At 41.9% G+C, this 19,741-nt stretch overlaps 2 protein-coding genes and 1 long non-coding RNA gene across 3 annotated transcripts in view; 1 reads left to right on the forward strand and 2 right to left on the reverse strand.

Moving 5' to 3' along the window:
• Positions 1-1,999, reverse strand: part of LOC113746820 (uncharacterized) — a 9,482-nt gene extending 7,483 nt beyond the window's left edge. The window contains exon 1 of the long non-coding RNA XR_003463138.1: positions 1,311-1,999. This is a non-coding gene — a long non-coding RNA (uncharacterized LOC113746820). The remainder of the gene's footprint in view (positions 1-1,310) is intronic.
• ccm2 (CCM2 scaffold protein) lies at positions 36-9,363 on the forward strand. The gene is made up of 10 exons (XM_019260708.2): positions 36-527; positions 4,562-4,738; positions 5,287-5,370; positions 5,472-5,655; positions 5,827-5,963; positions 6,281-6,416; positions 6,533-6,590; positions 6,666-6,792; positions 6,903-7,041; positions 8,041-9,363. The coding sequence occupies exons 1-10, from the start codon at positions 498-500 to the stop codon at positions 8,334-8,336; spliced, it is 1,368 nt and encodes a 455-aa protein (XP_019116253.1). The 5' UTR covers positions 36-497; the 3' UTR covers positions 8,337-9,363.
• A 3,478-nt stretch (positions 9,364-12,841) lies between these two features.
• On the reverse strand, positions 12,842-19,690 carry fam167ab (family with sequence similarity 167 member Ab). Its single transcript, XM_019260706.2, has 3 exons — positions 19,501-19,690; positions 15,707-16,283; positions 12,842-14,957 (listed from the first exon to the last, which is right to left on the reverse strand). The coding sequence occupies exons 2-3, from the start codon at positions 16,073-16,075 to the stop codon at positions 14,694-14,696; spliced, it is 633 nt and encodes a 210-aa protein (XP_019116251.1). The 5' UTR covers positions 16,076-16,283; positions 19,501-19,690; the 3' UTR covers positions 12,842-14,693.
• Between the last annotated feature and the right edge of the window lie 51 nt (positions 19,691-19,741).

The raw sequence follows: 19,741 nt of genomic DNA on the forward strand, positions 1-19,741 counted from the left end.
TACAGCGGCTCTCCTTCCTCGCCTCGCCGTCTCTCGGTGCCTCTCCGCCGTGCTCTCGCTGTCACACACAGCAGCAGCTGTTTTGGTTTGTTCAAAGCAAAGCATGCTGGACCACAGTTCAACGCCCAAAATGGCGGCACGGTTGAAAAGTTTTGCTTGTTTTATCCGAGTTTGTCTCTTTTACAGATTATTCCTTTAGCTGCTTTGACGCGTAACCAGTTCGTACACCGATGACATGCCGGCGTTTTTTCTAATGGTCGTGGAGTAAACGGCGTAAATCGGGATGGCGTTTTGCTATCGGCTCAAATCCGGGCATCACTTTACCAACGCTGAGGCTAAAGCTAAGCTAGGCTAGGCTAGGCTAGGCGAGCTAACTAACTGTCAGATGAGTGCTGGTTAAAAAATAAAAATAAATAAAAAAGCTTCGGTAGTTATGTCTCGTCTCAACTGGATCTCCACGCTGAACTGAATATGAAGAAGAGGACCTTTACGTAGAAATGGAGGATGATGTGAAAAAAGTGAAAAAGGTAAGTCGTTACTTTTTTGTAACTGTAACTTCACTTAGCTTTTTTTTTTAAAGCTAAGTCAAACCAGGAGGGGGAGTTAGTTAGCCGTTAGCTGGCTAACTTTAGCCAACTATCGAGCAAACACACACACACACACACTGACAGATTTATCGCCCTTTTCCATCAACTAACTTTACTTTTAAAGTGACGGCAGGTTACATAAAGGCAAGGTAAGCGCAAAAAGATTTGAGGCTAAAAGAAGCGAGGGAAGTTTTAACCGTTTTAACGTCTGACAGTTGAAATAAACGTCCGCTTTGCATTGTTAGCTTTGTAGTCCATTAAATGTGTTTAGTCAAGTCAGCTTTACTGTCAGTGCTGCTACATGTACAGGACATACAGAGTATTTAAAAATCTCGTTTCCCTCTTATCCCGTGCAAACAGCATAAACATGACAGAATATAAGTAAATAAAAATATATACAAGCTAAAGACATCAGTGTGGTAATATGGCACAGTGTAATGTAAACAGAGTTATCAGTAGAAATATAAATATATGTATGGCAGTATGGACAGCATTAACAGTATTTACAGTATACACAGTGAGGTATATCAAGAAAAGAAATATGTCACAGTTGGCTGTGCATGTTTCTTAGAGTCTTAAATATATTGTTAAATATATTGTACTCTAAATCAGTTTTAATTACTGGTGTGTTATCCGGTGTGAGGTTTTCACAGTGCTGGCCCGATTGTTTGCGGTGGTTTACCACAGTGTAAGCGGTAATGAAAGCACAAGAGTAGTAGTTACCTTCTGGTTGCTTAGTGTAGGCGTGGGTCATGGGAGGTGTGTGTGTGTGTGTGTGTGTGTGCGCGCTCAGCGTCAGCTGTCAAAGACAGAGATTATCAGTGTCAGTCACGCTAAAGGGAATCAGCGTTCCTTCTCGTCCTGTCTCACACATACACGGCACACACACTACCTAATGATGTGCAGACAGATCTTTATGTTCAGACACACAGCTGACATTTCTTCAGTCTCTACTTCTTCAAGCTGTGTCTCAGCACACACACACACACACACACGGCATGTTTTCTCTCTGGAGGAAACTGAAGGGCAGGACCGTCACCATATCTAGACAGGACATGACACTGACAAAGTTAATAATTTTTTTTTTTTGCTATCATTGGTCACTCCATCCATTTTTCCATGACAATAACACCAGACTTTACCTCCCCATCTCACTCCACCTCCGCCTGACGGAAGTGAAGTGATATCCTCGTGTTAAGGAGCTTTGTTGTGGCAAGGAAATGTTTTGGTCCTTTTATAATGATGACTAATGATAATTCCCCTTAGTTGTGAGCAAAAAAAAAAAAAAAGTAGACATAGTAAATTTATAGCTGTGACCACAAGAAAACAAAAAATAGAAATGGTGAATATATTTAAACATTTTATTCCTTATCATTTCAGTACAAATGAATGTTTTCTGTGGTTACAAGTTATTTCTACTAGTTATGACCCTGTTTTTGCCGGCTGTTGATGATATTTACTTTTAGGAAACAGTCACCAGATCATACAGCTCTTGTTTGTGCCACTTGGTGGTGATAGTGAACAGTACTTGCCCCAGAGGTATCTTTTTCTATATTCACTGTACAGAGTATTATTATTACATTAGGATCAAGCAAAAGCTCAGACCCTTTCATGTGATTGCTACTCATAACTTTGCTAACTGATTAATATGAACTCATTTATAAAAGCGTCCCACAGAGAAGACAGGAGCACTACCTGGGCGTGGAAACTGTCAGAAGTCGGAGGAAGCTTTTCCAGCTGAATTACCTGACAGGAACACAGCAGGGTGAACGCCTTCTTGACTCGTGTGGTATGAGCTTTCAGGCCAGCTGAAAGTGGTAATGTCTCACGAACATGAACAAATCAAGAATGACGGACGTCCTTATGTAACACAAGTGCTGCAGCTTGCATCTGGAAAGGCAGAAAATGATGTTACTGTGTCTTAACTCTTATGAAAGTGAATACACACTTCACTGGGAATAGCTCATTCATGAACAAAAGATGGTGATTATCTGTGGATTGGATTCTTATTCTTGTTTTATTCTCCCACAGGATCAAATCAAAACATTAGAGAAAGCAGCAGTGATTTTCTTGGTCCAAGTTTTCCCGCGCTTGCCATTGCAGCACAAAGAAGCGATGTAGCTTTGCTGACTTTAAGCAAAATAAACAAAAACGTATTCATCTTGATCTCTTGGCCATTCGCTGGGGTCAACTACGGTAGCTCTCGTCTCACATTTCACAAGGAGAAGCCATCAAATGTTAATGCGCTTGTCTTCACGCTCTGTTTAAATAATGCACCGGTCATAGGTTGCGGCGTCGTATGGAGCCTAAAGTTTGTCATCAAACAGAAACCACATTATGAGTGCAGCGTAAAGTGTGTCAAACACCTCTGCCTTACGCTTTGCTGCGTTCGTGCTCGTTGTTGGTGTGTGTACAGATTGCTCAACTCAGTTTCTGTTCCCACACAGGGTTTAGACATGTGGGTATTTGTTATGAATGAGCAAAGTTAATAAAGCGACTCCTACGACAGGAACCCTAGATATTGTGTGAGTGAACATCGCCTAGATGAAGGTTACTCTTCTTGATTTTTATGCTTGTAGAGGAAATTTGTTGCATTTGACCTTTACTGAAAAAAAGGGGAACTAAGTCCTGTAGAGCTCCATTAGACTGTTTGCACTTTTCACCTGACTGAATCTGCAGTGTAGACAACGTTGCAGATGCGACGTCTGTGGTTAACAAGGCAGTCTCTGCACAGGGCCTTGTGTTTCTCTGGTTAAGCAGTGACGTGCGTGGACCTTCAGCTGCAGAGCCGAGCGAGCGAGGAGGACGGCGATCATCATGTCACAATAAGAGATGAAGATCTGGAGCCGGAAGATGATCACCACACACACCACTCTATTAAGTCTCCAACATCCGCGGAGCCTGTTTCCAAAACACCTCGAAGAGTGTGCTGCAGTGTTTTTAATCGTCTTAGTATTCAAAGCACAAAATACGCGTGTCATCACAGGAAGTTGTGGCTAGTCCCCTTCCTGTTCTTGTGCCTGGGCGTAGCGACAGAGACGCTTCCCTTCCTCTCTGGGGGGGTCACACCCCTCACACACACACTCGCTCGGTTTCTGATCCTGTACGTCTGTCACCAGTTGGCAGCTGTCACTGTTTGTAAGTGGAGGCAACAGGTGTCTTGTTCAGACAGCGCCGAGCGTAGCAGCATCTGTGGCCAGGCTGTGTGCGCTTGCCGTCGAGTAGGCGAACTGCTTTTTAGCGCGGGGGGTTCATGGAGACCGAGGTAGGCTTTTTTTACAATGATTTGAAATGTTTTATTCTGCGTAGACGTAGCGTCTTGAACAAAATATATCACACAGTGCTGTGGTGTTGACATTTTACCAGTTGATACAAGAGCTAATAAATAACATAGATGGTTGAGGGTTTTTTTACAGGAAAATGTTCTTTTCTGACAAAACAAGGAAAACGTGTTTTTCTGCATGGCGGCAAAATGCAAAAGTTCCCTTTTGCACATGCTATTGTTGACATTTGAGCAACACATATTGGGTAACAGAGGTCTGCACATTTGCTCAAAGACATCTGCTGCGTCTTTGCTCTGTAGCTACACCAGCGCAGTCTGGGGAAGCGGGATCAGCAGAAATTACAAGGCGTACATGTATACCACTGTCAACAGTGCTATGATAAAGTTTACGGCCTGGTTTTTTTTAGGGTGGACGTTGAATTTGTTCCTGAATCTGCAGATGCTTTGCTGTGGTGGCCTGCACATTGCAACCACACCATATGTACACGTTGATATGAATACTCCTGTAATTATTAATAACACATCGTTGCGTAGAAACAGATAAGGCCAGTGGTTTATAATCAAGAGAGTCTGAAATGCTACACACCCACGTAAAGTCCGATTTCTTTACTGACTTTTAGAAGGCCTGACATTATTTCTCTCAACCCGGCTCTGTTCTGTCTTTTTTTCTTTCTTTTTTTTTTAACACCAGGCTGGTATCGTGTCTCCGTTCAAGCGAGTCTTCCTGAAAGGAGAGAAGGGGAGAGACAAGAAGGCCCAGGAGAAAGCCACCGAGCGCAGGGCCCTCCACACCTTCTCACTCTCCCAGCCTGACCACCGTATCGACCCCGACATCCTGCTCAATGACTACATCGAGAAGGAAGTCAAAGTAAGTGTGACCAGCAGGGACACGAAGCTCCCTACCTACATTTTAAAATGTTGCAGTAGGAGGTACTCAGGCTGCACACAGTTCAGTTCTATAGTCAGTAGCTGTTCAAAAATTGAAGAATTAATTTTTAAAATGGAAAATCATTCCAAATCAATGCAGTTATTTAAGTTATTAAGTAACTAACTTAGTTGTATAACTAACTGAGTTAGTTTAAGTTGCTCAGTGCTGCTCTGAGTTTGCTGCTCTGCTAACGTTGGTCTGTGTTATGTTGTGTGTAGTGTTCATAATATACATTGCGTATGTCTTGTAATAGTAATTATTTAGTCATTAAATGAAAAAAAAAACTAGGTACAGATTGTTCGGGTACTGCATCCTCTCACAGTTGATTTCTGCCCTCTTCGTTCTGTCCTAATCACATTATTCATTTGGAAAATCGTTTTTTTTTTTTGGCATTGAATTTATTCAAAATTCTGTTTCACCCACCACAAGGTGTTGTTTTTTGTACAACTCTCTCAGTAAAACGTTTGTGCATGTTCTGTCCTGTCCAGTACTTGGGGCAGCTGACATCCGTTCCAGGATACTTGAACCCGTCAAGTCGCACAGAAGTGCTGCAGCTCATCGACACTGCACGGGTAAGTATCTGAGCAAGAGGATTTAACCTGACGTGGTATTTATGTATTTCTATCATGCCGTGCATAATTATCCACATTTGGCTGCCTCTGCGATTTCTCAGAAGTCCCATCAGTTGGCAGGCCAGCTGACATCAGAGCAGGATGCAGTGGTGAGCTTGTCGGCATACAACATAAAGCTCGTATGGCGCGACGGAGAGGACATCATCCTAAGAGTGCCCATCCATGATATCGCTGCTGTCTCCTACATCAGGGATGACTCTTTGCACCTCGTGGTGATCAAAACAGGTAAAAAAACATTTAAAGTTCCTGTAATTGTTTGACGTTTTGTTGTATTGTCAGATGTAAGATTACAGTAACTTAAGAATCTTGTTCGACAACCGTAGTTGGCAAAAATTCAACAATGATAATTTAAGAATAACCTGATTTGACTGCGTGTGTGTGTTTGATGCTCTTCAGCCCAGGAGTCAGGCGGCTCCCCTTGTCCCAGCTCGTGTCCTGATCTGAACAAGTCTCAGACGCTGAGCTCCTTATCAGAGAGCGGAGCCGTTCTCGTGGAAGTCTGCTGTCTGCTCGTGCTGGCCGTCGATAATAAGGTATTATTTTGCTATCTAGAGCTATGTTTACAACACGCATGGTGCACGCAGTGCATTAGAATACACAGTTGAGAACAGCGCACATCAAATAAGACACTTATTTAAAATGTGAATTTAAATTTTGGCTCCGGGCCTCCTGCGGTGCTCTTTGTTGAACGTTCCCTGTGGAGTTTTAGACTCTAGTAGCGCACACAGTAGGACGCAATGGTGTTATACTATTCCACTGATCAACTGATATTACAGCTAATTGTGTAGTTCTGTATTTATGGTATTTGTTGACAGCCAGAGGATTGTCATGAATTGGTTTTGTCTTTCAGGCAGCAGCAGAGGAGCTGTGTCTTCTGCTCAGCCAGGTCTTTCAGATCGTTTACACAGAATCAACCATCGACTTCTTGGACAGAGCCATTTATGACGGAGCAACTACACCTACCAGACACCTTTCTCTATACAGCGGTAAGGGCGGAAATTGACCTCCAGACTCTGTACACTCAGTCACAAGAATAGGAATAGATGAAAGACGGAATGAGACAAATTTCCCAGATTGTTAGTTTGGTTTCTTTTTTTTCCAGATGACTCTTCAAGCAAAGTAGATGTCAAGGAGGCCTTTGAAGAAGAAGCAAACACATTGTAAGTACGCAGTTGAAGATTTTGTCCCGTCTCCCGTCTGCTTGTCATTTTACAAGAGGTGCATTCTTCTCTCAGTCCTTTCCAAGAGGCAGAAGAAAACTCGCCATCACCTTCCACCCCAGCGTCCCCTCAGACGAAGACTGCAAGTGAAGGAGAGCTCAGCACCACTGCTGCAGAGCTGCTGCAGGACTACATGACCACAGTATGAGCATTTCAGCCTCTCTTTCTTTGTCCCGTTTCTGGTTTTGAGAATCTTTTCACGCCGTACTAGTTCTTGTTTTGAATTTTTTTTCAATAACTTTTCCACTCTAGCTGCGGACCAAGCTGTCATCACAAGAGATCCAGCAGTTCGCTACGCTGCTCCATGAATACCGTAACGGTGCCTCCATCCACGAGTTCTGCATTAACCTGCGACAACTCTACGGGGACAGCAGGAAGTTCCTTCTACTTGGTGTGTACGCTCTGTATTCTCAGTATATATCTATGTATATAAGTTAAGATACATAGACCCCCTTTATAATCAGGCCCAACGAGATCTGGAGAAGTTCAAGCACAAGGCTGCACTTATGATACAATGTACACAACCAAAGTTTGTTTCTGGAAGCAGACATTTCCACACCTGCGTGAGCTTCTGTTTTTTTTCCAACTTCAAACTGTGTAAAAAAAAAATTGTCCTCACAGTGTTCGGTCACGGTTCAAGAGAAGCAACAAAGGAATCAAAGAACATCTATGATTTGCAAATGTCAACAAATGGAACAGAAAGTGGCGGCTGGTAACAAAGCTGCTGTTGTGAGAGAGTGAGTGAGTGAGTGGATAGGGCTCGGTGAGCCATCCATAGAGATGACAGAGGGAGGAGTTTCCAGGTTACCTGCAAAACACACCACACAGAGCTGCTTTGGACATAATGGTAGAATGACGTAACCAGTCTCTGAGTGGAGATAAAACAGGTAGTACTTGCTCAATTGTGCACCCGTGTGAATCCTCTTTTCGACATAAACCGGTCTAATGTTTGGTGTGTTCAGCCCCAGTTTTATTGTGCAGTTGCACTGAGACGTAATTACAGACACTAAGTAGCTGCTCTCAAAATGAACAGATGTGCTGATGTGGTCTGGATACGATTGCATGCCTGGGAATAGTTGAAGCAAACAGTCGACAGCAGTGTCACAGTCTGGCTTGGTTATATGCCAGTAAAGCCACAGCTCACTATCGCTTCCAGTTTTCCTGCCACAAACCGTTTCAAACCTACTTACATCTCTCCACGCGAAAAAAAGTGAGACATTATAAAATCATTATTTGTGGCTAAAAGTCCCATCTGCACGGCGGTCTCCTCAATATCTGCCATATCCAATATAAAATTCATTACATCACAATAAACGTTGTGAAACGTGAGTTATAAAGACAGATGTCATGTCAGACACAGTCCATGATGAAGTGCATGTCCCCCCTGCAGGCCTGCGTCCCTTCATACCAGAGAAGGACAGCCAGCACTTTGAGAACTTCCTCGAGACCATCGGCGTGAAGGACGGCCGAGGTATCATCACAGACAGCTTCGGCCGTTACCGGCGGACGGCCAGCTCCGCCTCCGATTCCACCACCAACGGCAACGGAGCAGCCGGCGGAAGCGCCGCCTCAGACGAGGGCCAGGAGGCCTCAGAGGGAGACGAATGGGACCGCATGATCACTGATATCAGCAATGACATTGAAGCTCTCGGCTGCAGTATGGACCAGGAGGGGGTGACACCGTGACATGGCCGAGGGAGCGAAGAAGGTTTTTTTGTTTTTTTTTGCAAGAGCTGACATAGAATGGCAGCCGATCCTCAAATGAACAGTAGGCATGAGCTGAACGGATCAGATGAAGGTGGTCCTTAGCACTGACCTAAGATTTGGTTAATTGTATTTTCCTCTAATTGTCAAGAGGACGTTCTACAGTCCCTACGCACTCGCAGGAAACCTCAACCTGTCACCACAAAAACATGAAGTCAACAAATGCACTTACCCTGTAGGTGAAACGCAGTCATTTGGCTTTTTTTTTTTTGCATCGCAGAGGGATTGATGGCCTCTGATATATTTTTAAAGTTTCTTTTTGTACTCATTTATTGGCAGTATCTGCCACTGCTGTCTGCAATGTAGCGGAAATGTCCAGAGTCTTTGAGAATATTTCCGAATGAATGTCCTCAAAGATTCTGGAGAATCCCATCGGAGGATTGTGTACATGTTTTTAGAAGGTTAAGTCTGAGGCTGTACTGGTTTGTGCTTTTTTTGTATCACTATAGGTCAATCAGCTTCATCCACCAGGAGAACTTCATTTATTTCACACGTGTGTGTTGCTGTGAGAGTGTAACATTTTTGCTATATTTTTATATATATATATATAATTTTGTTTTTCAGTAAGATTTGTGTACCACTTTTTTTTTTTTTTTACACTATCATTTGTTATCAGTGTTTATTCATTTATATAATTTTGACTTACTCAAACTGACCAAGGAAATGCTGTAAAAAAAACAAAAAAAAATTCTCATTCAATTCATGCGATTTGAGTGGGGACTGTATTTGACAAAGCCAGTTATGGCTGATGTAAATTTATGATTTTTGTTTTTGTTTTGTTCTTCTCCTGCAGGTCATCTTATGTCTTTGTGACATTGCATTTATCTGTCATTGTGCCTTTACACTGCAGTACTGCTGCCAACTGTCTGTCACACGCAGACAGGTAATTATGAACTGTAACTACAGTTGAGCAAATCATGGTTATTAAATAACGGCTACTTTAAACAGATTGCCTGTTTTTTTTGTTGTTGGTGAATTTACAAGCATTATGATTTTCTTCTGCTGCACGATCAGCAGTTTGAAGTGAGACTAAACCACCTTATTTAATTTGACCTCTGTGCGCCAAAAGTGACACCCGAGGAGACGGTTTCATAATCTGATCATCGTCTCTGACTGATCATCTGCTTGGATGCACCTAAGCTGCTTGTGGAGTTCCATCAAAGCAAATCGTGCTGGATGTCGCCCCAAAGTTGGGGATTAGTTTTGTGAGTCAGAGGGACGAGAAGTTGGCAGGACGGTTTGAGTCGAGCACATTCCATTCTGCCACGCCACTCACCGGGCTTTTAAACCGTTTTTCCTCACAGAGCTACTTTTTATATGATTTTTCCATCAGTAAGTTTTTAAAACAACAACAGACGTGAATGAGAAGATCTGCGTGATGTTGTCTGGGTTGTTTGTTTTGGGAGCAGAGGTATAGGGAGTGCATGTACAGACTGGAACACTACACCTGGGTTCAGATAGCCACTTTGGCTTGAGACACCGTCTGCCTCGAGACAAAAGGATGAGAAAATGAAGAAGCCTATGATCTCACTGACCGCACACAGATTCTCTCGTCACACAGGCGAACTATTCTTGGTTAGTTGTACCTGTTTGTGACAATGTTGCTTCATTACAAGTGATTTTAAAAAGCCATTAATATTTCATGTAGTCATAGTTGCGGTTCAAAACATGCCTCGTTGTTTTGATGCAGAGGGGAGAGTAAATGATTGTTTTGGACGTGGTCCCCGTCTTTCTCACAGTACGTGGCAGAAGCCTAATGGGCCTCCTGTAAATTCTCTTCCTAATCCACTTTTAGACAGAACAGAATGACTTGTGAGTGCCTCATTCGAAGCAAGTAATTATTAAATAGATCAGTTGGTTTAACGCGGTCATTAAAAGATCCCACGCTGTTTTATGAAGAGTTTTCCAATTATCTTTACAACAACCACCGGAGCCCCTGTAGTGCCTTTATAGTGGCTTTATCACCTTGCATGAGCGCGCCTCATGAAGAAGAATCAGATGGGTGTTTGTTTACATGTCTGCCTGAAAACTTGATGATCTACCCGATGATTCAAGAAATGCTCTCCATTTTTGAATAAGAATTTTTACTTCATTTGAGTTGAAACATTCTGCTAAAACCTCCCTCGACTTTCTGCTAGTCGATAAAGGTTTGGTTGAATATATACTCTGTAAATACTTTTGTTTTAAAGCCACCGATATTTTTATAGTAACAATGGACAAAATAACTACTTGTGATGTGAACCCAAAGAGTGTAGTTCTCCTCCAGCATCTTTCTTTTGGTTTTACAGTCTCTAACTTTACTGTTTTGGTTCACACTCAGCATTCCCACCATTACCTTGAATATGTTCAAGGTAATGGTGGCAAATATTTCAGATGAATCCACCGTATTTCATCTGCCCAGCACCGGTAGCTGCATATGCTGCAACCAGAGTGGGTGGAAACCGAAAGAGAGCTGGAAAGAGTTCACTGTATCAACTTAAAAAAAGCATAAAATGTTGTGTTAACAGCTAGTTTTCCAAGTTGCTCAAGAATAATTTAAGCTTAAACAAATATATAATAAACAATAACATGATACACATTGAAGAGCTTATGTTTTATACAAAGCACACAGCCTAATCCAAAAATGAAAAGGAAACTGCAAGTGAGGGGCTTTTTCCCAAATGAATATCCCACATAGAAAGCTATGTGTAAAAAGCTTTTCTTAGATCCAGGGCATGTTTAATATGTGTTCAGGAGCTGGTCCAGGTGTTCCTCTGACCTTATAAATCTATTTTATATATTCTGAATCTGTCTCAACTCTCTAGGGGTGTAATTGAACCTCATGAGCCTGTAATGTGCCTTCATTTGTCAACAACAAGAAAAAGATTGATTAAGCTCTTATTTCCATGCCGTGTTATTGCTAGTTAAATGTTGCTGGTTAAAGTTCTAGCTTTGCAACATGTCACAAATGAGGAAATTCTGTTTGTCTATGTATCGTGATCTTCTCTGAAGCTGTGGCGCTGGTCTTTAAACGTCTCATCCTTGCAGTAAATCTTTGCCGAGATGGAAGGCACTGAGGTTCTCCCGCACAAAAGGCTCGGTGTACCATTCAGTCTGGGATTCTCTCCGGTCTCACCCTGCGGTTCACCTTGGTGTGCTTTCTGTCAGCCGTTCATGCTTGGTGTTCACAGCTCTATCTTGGTGAGAACAGCAGCTCTGTGGTGTTACATCTGTAATATTCCTGGAACAGGACGGCAGCTACATTTCTAGTCGTAAACGTGAAAAATAAAAGCTCTTGGTAGACAAAATATAAAGATATAAATTAAGTGCATGCATCCCTTTTTTTTAAATACACACACAAAAAAATCCTAACACATTGTAATTTCCCTAGAACTGAATGCAGGTCATACTATTGAAGTAAACCAACTGCTTATGATCCCTAAATGCTGCATCAGGACTGTGGCTTTAGATAAAGAGCCTGGCCTTCATGCTTCAGCAGCAGAGATAGCGCCTGATTTCAGGCCTGTCAAGTCATTTTGTCATGCAAATGAGATGGTTTAGGCATGAAATTAATAAAATGGCAAACTCCAGTGACAGCTGTTGAGCAGAACTGGAATCTAAACAAGTACAAAAATGCTTTTGTGAACAGTAGAACAATAGTGACAGTATTTATTTCATTGTTATAGCTTACATATAATAAAAAATATATTCTGGTGGTGCAAATAAAAGAAATGAAACCACGTCCATCACCAGAAAAGTGTTTGGTGGCCCCTTTTGGCAGTCTTTCAGTCAAAAGGAGATTTCAGCGGCGATAAGCTCGCATAAAGCTGGAGCTCATGCATGAAAATCTCAGGCTCAGCAGAGTCATTCATGACATGCCATTTCAGACCCTCCAGATGGAGAGGACACAGGGATCAGCAAGCGAGTGTCTCACATGCAAAAAAACCTCCATGACCCTCGTGCTCATGTCCTCACACATACACAAAACTGTGGAGGCCCGGGTTGTTTTCCAACTGTTTCCAACAAGTTCTGTGCAGCATGCAGAGATGACAGCAATCTGCAGAACAAAAGCATGAGGACAAAAATGACAGAGAGGCTTATTTGAAGAAAGGAAGCGACAAAAAAACAAACATTTCATGCAATTTTCCAAAGCTTAAAGGAATAATTCCAACTCCTGGAAGATACCATACCACTCTCATATTCCTCTCCTGGCTGTAGCTTTATAATTAACATACAATTATGAGAGTGGTATCACTCTGACTCTCAAAAAGACTCACCAAAAAAGCAAATAAGTGTCTTGACAATAGGTCATAATATTACTTTCCACATCTGTACATGTACTACATGCCAAAAGGAATCCTAAAACTGCAGTTCAGAAAAATGTAAGAGAATATGCTTCAGATTTTGTCGTGATGGCAGCAAATGAACGTTTGAAAAAGCAACACATCCAACGTCTTGATGGATTTTTTATTTCCAGTACATTTGCAAAAACATACCAAGCACTAAAAATGAACCCATTAATGTATTTTTTCTTTTTTACCAAACAAGTTTTAAAGTATGTTTCAGTTGATTATATGCTTAGTAACACAAGCCAGGTGGCACTGTGCCTCCCTGTTCAGGGCACTTTGCAAGCTGAGACCAAGTATTGTGTTGGTACAACAAGCTAATCATATAATGTTGGAACAGTCTGAGCAGTAGTAGACGCAGATGTTAAACGTATCATTTCAGGTAATCTGCTCTATTTGTGGCAAACAAATTAGATGTGGTGTGACGTGATTATGTTCAGACTCGAGGGCCATTAAACCCTGAAACTCTTTTATTGAGACTATACTTCACTCGCATTGCAAACGCAAAACCTCCACAACCCAAAAGAAAATGAGTAAGGAAAGGTTTTATCATGACCGTCGACACAACAAGATCCACATAATGAAATCATTTGGTACACACAGAGATCTAGATGAGCTATAATTTCATGTTTACCCATGAAACCAAACCATGTTTTCGTTTCAAACGGACAGTGTCCTCTCAAATGGTTACTTTCAGATCACAATTAGAGCAATTAGACGAGGCAAAGCTCAAACCAAGACGCAAACATCAGCAAAGAACTTGAAAACCAGCAGACTTGACGATCGTTGGAAAGAATAAATCATCTTCATCATATGCTACTGTGCACTGACTCAAATATGCATTAGGTATAGTGTACAGTTTGTATCAATATTAAGGCATCTTTTTAAAAAGCACAAAACATTTAGATTAAGATCCAGGATGTGGAACAAAAAATACAAATCTTGACTGTCACTCACTCGCCACTACAGTCTGGCATTATACAGAGGTCTGTATGCAGTAAAAATATATTAAAATATTTCACTAACAAGGACCACGCCCATACAGATGGAGTTTGAACATGTTTATTACAAGTGACGTTCGGGAAGCATGGGTGGTATGCTGTGGGAGGGTTTAGGGAAAGAGAGGGTTAGAGGGTTCGAGGGATGGAGGGATGGGGGTCGGAGGATGAGGGATGTTAGGGCGAGGGATGAAGGGAGGGAGGAAGGGGTGAGGGGAGGAAGGGCGAGGGGGATGAGGGATGAAGGGAAGGAGGGATGAGGCGGGACCATCGGCAGAGTGGTCCTGAGGTTGACCGGAGGAATCCTGGAAGGAACCTGTGGGGATGGAGACTCTGAGTGGGGGAACCGTCTCTCTGCGACTCTAGGATTAGAGCCCCTGGTTCCTGTGTGGGAATGGAGATGAGAAAAGGGGAGACAAAGCGAGAAAGAGGGTATGGGGGGGTGGGATGTGACAGCGGCGCCAAAGAAGGAGTGGAAGGAAGAGGGAGTGCTTAAGTACGTGGAGAACGGAAATTGAACGAGTACGAGGCGTGGCCCTTATTCCCGAACCCGGTTTATAAAAACCCCATTCAAACTCTGCTTGAAGAGAGAAACCACGAAAGTCCCAGGAAACAGCTTGAGAGTGCTTTAGTTTAAAAACTGTACATCAAAATGGCCTAAAGGTCTGAAATCTGCTGCAGTTTTAAGAGTGAGAGAGAGAGACTGTATATAGCTGCCATGTATAGTTTAGTGGCAAAAACACTTTACTGTACTATAATCTTCTTCTAAATAATATACATTACCTAAATGTCTCTCTTTGATTATAGGGATTGTAAAACAAGGTTTTCATCTAGGTTTATCCTCACATCATTGTGGTCAAGCCCTAAATGCACAAAGGATTTCACCACTATCTAACATATGGCCATGGCTGGAATGATGCACTGGAGCAAAGACAGCACAAAGACTATCACTGCCACTAGCAGAGCGAGAAACGGCGAGAGTTAATGTTCATCTTGGTGACACCGATGAGCCTCAGAGGAGCAGAGAGGCCGAGCCCAGGCGTGACCGGACATTCGCACAGCAGGTCCGACAACTCGTCCCGCTCCTCGAGGCCAAAGGTGGCGTCGTTGAGCATCCTGCGATGCAGGTGGCACATCTGCTCGATTTTCAGCTTGTGGATGTCGTTGCGGAGCCGCATGAGCTGCCTCGCCAGTTGCTGGTCCTGCAAGCGCATGTCTGTCTGGATGGAGAGAGACAGAAAGCAGCTCAAACAGCCTGCGGATTTATTGATTAATCAGTTAATTAACTAACCTTTGGCAAGGAAACAAGTGTATTTCCTAAACAAACTATTCCTTTAAACATATTTTTAGCTATGCCGACCAGTTTTACTTCTAACTATGATTCCAGCAACAATTTACATGTAGTTCATATTATCCAGATTAACGGGAGGGCCGTGCATTCAGTCGTGTGTCCCAAATTCTAAAAAGAAAACTCACAGCGGGGTATCCGCAAACAAGTTTCTCGTCATAAGCTCTCTCAATTTTTATCTCTTTCATGTTCACTGTCTACATACAAAGAACATCTCACTTGTTTGTCAGTATAATTCTGCCCCTGACAGCGCCTCTTTGTGTGCTCAGTCCAGGTCAACCGTGGGTGAATGTGCAAAGTAATTGAGCAGAGTAAAAACGATTACACTTGTGTGTAACAAAGTTTCAATCAAACTCACTGACAAATGAGAACGGGATTCTTCTGGCAAGTAATTGGACATTGTGTCCATTGTGTGATTCTAATTAGATCTATTCTGGCCTTAAACTGTAAAATTATAAAGCTCTTCAGTTTTAAATTTCAAGTATGGAGAGTTAGGTACTTTAATAAGATCTTTGCAATAGGGCCTTCCACTTTAGAGAGGCCAGACTGATAGAAAACTGCTCCATATTTAAAGATACATGATACATTTGTACATTGTAAAGAATTTAAGCCAGGTCTCACCAGTTCTCTCCTCAGCCAACTGAGAGCTTCATCGATGTTCCCAAATCCCTTCAGTACACCTGATGGCAGCTTGCACTGAATCACATCAGAGTTCCCCACAGTCTCTTTGGGTGTGACGACATTCGCTTCGGGGTCCACTTGCATGGGGCTTTTATCAGCTCCTGGCTCTCTGAAACTTTCCGTCTCGAGCCGAGCTTTCCACTCCAGGTAAGAAGGTCTCCTGGTCTCCAGTCTTAATTTCTCCGTCAAGGCCTTCAAGCTCGTAAGATGGTCATCTGTAGGCAAATCCACATCTTCCCCACATTCTTCTTCCTCCAGGACACAATTCCTGTCCACCTTAAACTGAGGAGCTGAGGGTGTGTCCATCATTGATCTGCTAAACACAAAAAGCTTCCTAAAAAAATGTATCAAAATAAAAGCAGATATCGGCTCTTCATTGGTGGCCTCTTTTGTTGCTAGAAATGACTGTAATCATTGGGGATGTTTCCTTCCTGCATCCACTTTCTCTGCTCTTTGTCAGAAAGTCGATCTTCAAAGGATTTTTACTGGATCCATTGGAGCAGATAATCTTTCAAAGCTGTAGAGACGAGAGGATGCAAGTTGTTAAACATGGCCACGGGTCACCATATCCAAATGACAAGAGACAAAACGAACTTGACATCTGACAAAAAGGCTACACCTCAACTGTGGCACTGTGGCACGATAGGCTCACGTGTATAACAGGATGTATATCAGAAAGACTGAGTGATGAGTGTATCATAAAGTTTTCTCCCCACTTCACCCAGTAAACTGATTTAGACTGAGCATTTGGCTCCTCACATATCACATAATAAGAGATCAGCACACTGAGGGAACACACCTCCAGGATTTTCCTTTAACAGGAACAAACTGTTCCCATAGCAACAACACAGGGACTGTAAATGAATCAGCAAATTTCCACCTCCTGTCCTCGGGGCATATCGCCTTAACCAACCTGAAGTGACAGACGGCTGGCAGAGGGGCACAATGGCTGATAGTGTTGCTCTTTTACAACAACCCTTCTGTTTGCAGCTAAAAGCATATGTGACCACAATAAATGATTCACAAAGTACTTTAACAGATCCTGGTCACCCTCATCACTTTATGGGCACATTTAAGTCCTCTTTATTAGATATCTTTTTCTTTTTTCTTTTTTTTAACAAAAAAAAAAAACAACAATTCAACAATGTGCATTTTGTCTCCGCTTTGAGCTGAGTGCTAACATCCTCTAGGCTACGAAATGTCTGCACACAATTTCACACTATTTATCCAATAGTTACCAAGATATTTAACGTAAAACCACATAAATATCACAGTGGTGCCAAAACTGTAGAGGAAGATTCAAGAGATTACTGTCAATCCATCCAAATTTCAGTATTTTTGTTTAATTCACCCAGTTTAGAAACGGTGGAGGCTCGCAGGAAAGACTAACTCAGAAAATAAAGTCACAAACTAAACCTCTTAAATAATATGGCAAACACACACTCATAACAGCGGCAGCAAAAGCAGACTTTCTTTTGCCCAGTCTCCTCTTACAAAGTTCTTCAAGCGCTCAATAAGTGGTTAGTGCTCACTTATTCCATAATGGGCACAGCAGACCAGCAGTGAAGTCATTGTATCTAATGATAGGCTTGGCTGTTTTGCAAGGTAAAATAGACCTCTCACTGTGACTTGTGAATGGCTGGGAATGGATCCTGTCCTTATTCTCTAAAGGAATCAGTGTGTCTCTGGAGGCCACATTGTTAAAGGAGACCAGTGCGGGAGGATGAAAATCCATACCACATGCATTTTTTAAAGAGTTTGTAAAGACCGTGGATGTACAGTAAGTAAGGTGTGTTTGTGAATAGGAACTGCAGAGCCAGGAAGTTTAAAAAATATGGGCAGAAATGTACACAAATGATATAATAAGCTGTGATCCCTATTATAAATAAATAAAGGGTTTTTAAAACAACAGCCTCTTGTTGGCTTGTTGATGATTTAAGAGGTACTTTTGGTGAGCCACTTCTGAATAGACCAACAGGAAATGTTTCTCTTTAGGCAAGCCAAAATTTACATCCTGAATCTTAAATGCAGCCTGAGGCAAATACAAACACATCACATAACATATCTATCCGCATCATTCAAATCTCCCAGCTGGCGCCCCAAAGTAAAAAGTACAGTAAACATTACCATAGATTCCTCTGGTTTCAAGGCAGCAGAATCTGATTGCTCAGAAACATCCAGCTGCAAGTGGTGCCACACCAATAAAATTTATTTTGTGGTGTGGGACTACGAGATGCCAAAACCTGGTCTTGGCTTATGAAGTCTGGCTCTCCTATCTGGAACATGCCGGCATGCAAATATTACTGCAGAGTAACTAATCAGACTTTAGTGTGTATCTCGCTAGTCTATAACATAACACACCTCTGAGTCATTTCCATTCAAAGGTGTTAGATTTCCAAGGAGGAGTTCATTATGTGTGGCTACACAGTGCACTACATGAGAATATGAGCATTATTATCCATAGAAATCATCACCGGGATCACAAGTAGGCTCAAAGAGATGAGGAGCCTGACACAAAAGCTATTCATAAAGGTAAACACCCTATTACTGTGGCCTATTGGATTTCTTTGTTGTGCCAACAAAAACTTAACGCGAATCAGAATATGCCACATTAACAGCCTAAACTAATAAATAAATAAAAAACATAGTGAATATCAGTATCAACAGTTGTAAATAAGGATGAATTTAAACATTTCTGTGAGAGGATAAGATAACAGCATCTATGTGACCATCACACATGATTCCTGTCTTCAATCAAATCACACTATACCTGAAATTAAACCGAACTTATTACTACAATACAAGTGAAATTTTAGATGCCTGCATGGCTCTGTGGGGCGGGTTGTAGTCCTGCACAACACGCACACTCACACATACACTCACACATACACACACACACAGTAAACTATAGTGGTGGAAGAAGTTCTCAGATATTTTTATTACTTAAAAGTAGTAACACCACAGTGCAGAAGTACTCTGTTACAAGTCCTGCGTTAAAGAAGTTACTTAATTGAAATACAAAAGTTGTATCAGTGAAATATAAAGTACAAAAAGTAAAAGTACTCATCATGCAGAACGGCCCATTTCAGAATAATGTCTATTAAAATACTCAAATATCTGCATGTATTCATATGTCAATCACTTTAATGCTGCAACTGGTAAAGGTTAGGTTTATTTTTTACAATACATACTGCAGAGAAGTATTACTAAAGTCCAATCTTTATCCATAATAGTACATCATAATTTTTTTTCTTAATGATATTCGGTATGATTATTATTATTGATGTGCAAAAGAAATATTTACTAAAACTATTAAATAAATGTAGACTGATAAATTGTAGTGGACTAGACGTTTCTCTCCTTAATCACATAACATCAACACAAAACATTATTATTACTAGATCTATATATTTCCTTTACATTGTTTTACAGATAAAGTTGTGGTCAAGTTTACTAATTTAATACTTTTTTCCTTCATTGCAGTCATGGAGCCTCAGCATGAAGACATCAACGTGTATTTCGTGGTTTCTTCAGGAAATAGACTGGCACGATCTCTGCACATTCAATCTAACATTTCACTTTAACATTTGCACGATAAACCGAGTGATACACGTGAGCAGACATGCATTTAAGCCTCCTCTCATTTTCTTTTTTTTCTGATGTCGTGCTGCAAGGTGAGCCAGCAGCAGCATCACCTCAAACACTGTCACTCAAAGTGCGTGCGGCTCGTTTACCTGATCACCAGCTGCAGTCCAACTTGTAGTCAGCCTGAATCCAAGCAGCCATCAGTGGGAGACCACCACAAGCCCGCTCCCTCTGATGCTATCCTCCCTAACAGCTGCGCGGTCCACTTGTTTTTGAGCACAGAGCTACCGGAGGAGGGGCGGGGACGGCTGCGTCAGGTTCTGGTTGCTTGGAGACGCCCCAGGAATCCCTATCAGACTTCCCGCCGCATGAATATTAATTGTGGGGCGC

The sequence above is a fragment of the Larimichthys crocea genome, chromosome XI, assembly GCF_000972845.2.
Source record: "Larimichthys crocea isolate SSNF chromosome XI, L_crocea_2.0, whole genome shotgun sequence".
In the NCBI taxonomy this organism is placed as follows: domain Eukaryota; kingdom Metazoa; phylum Chordata; class Actinopteri; family Sciaenidae; genus Larimichthys; species Larimichthys crocea.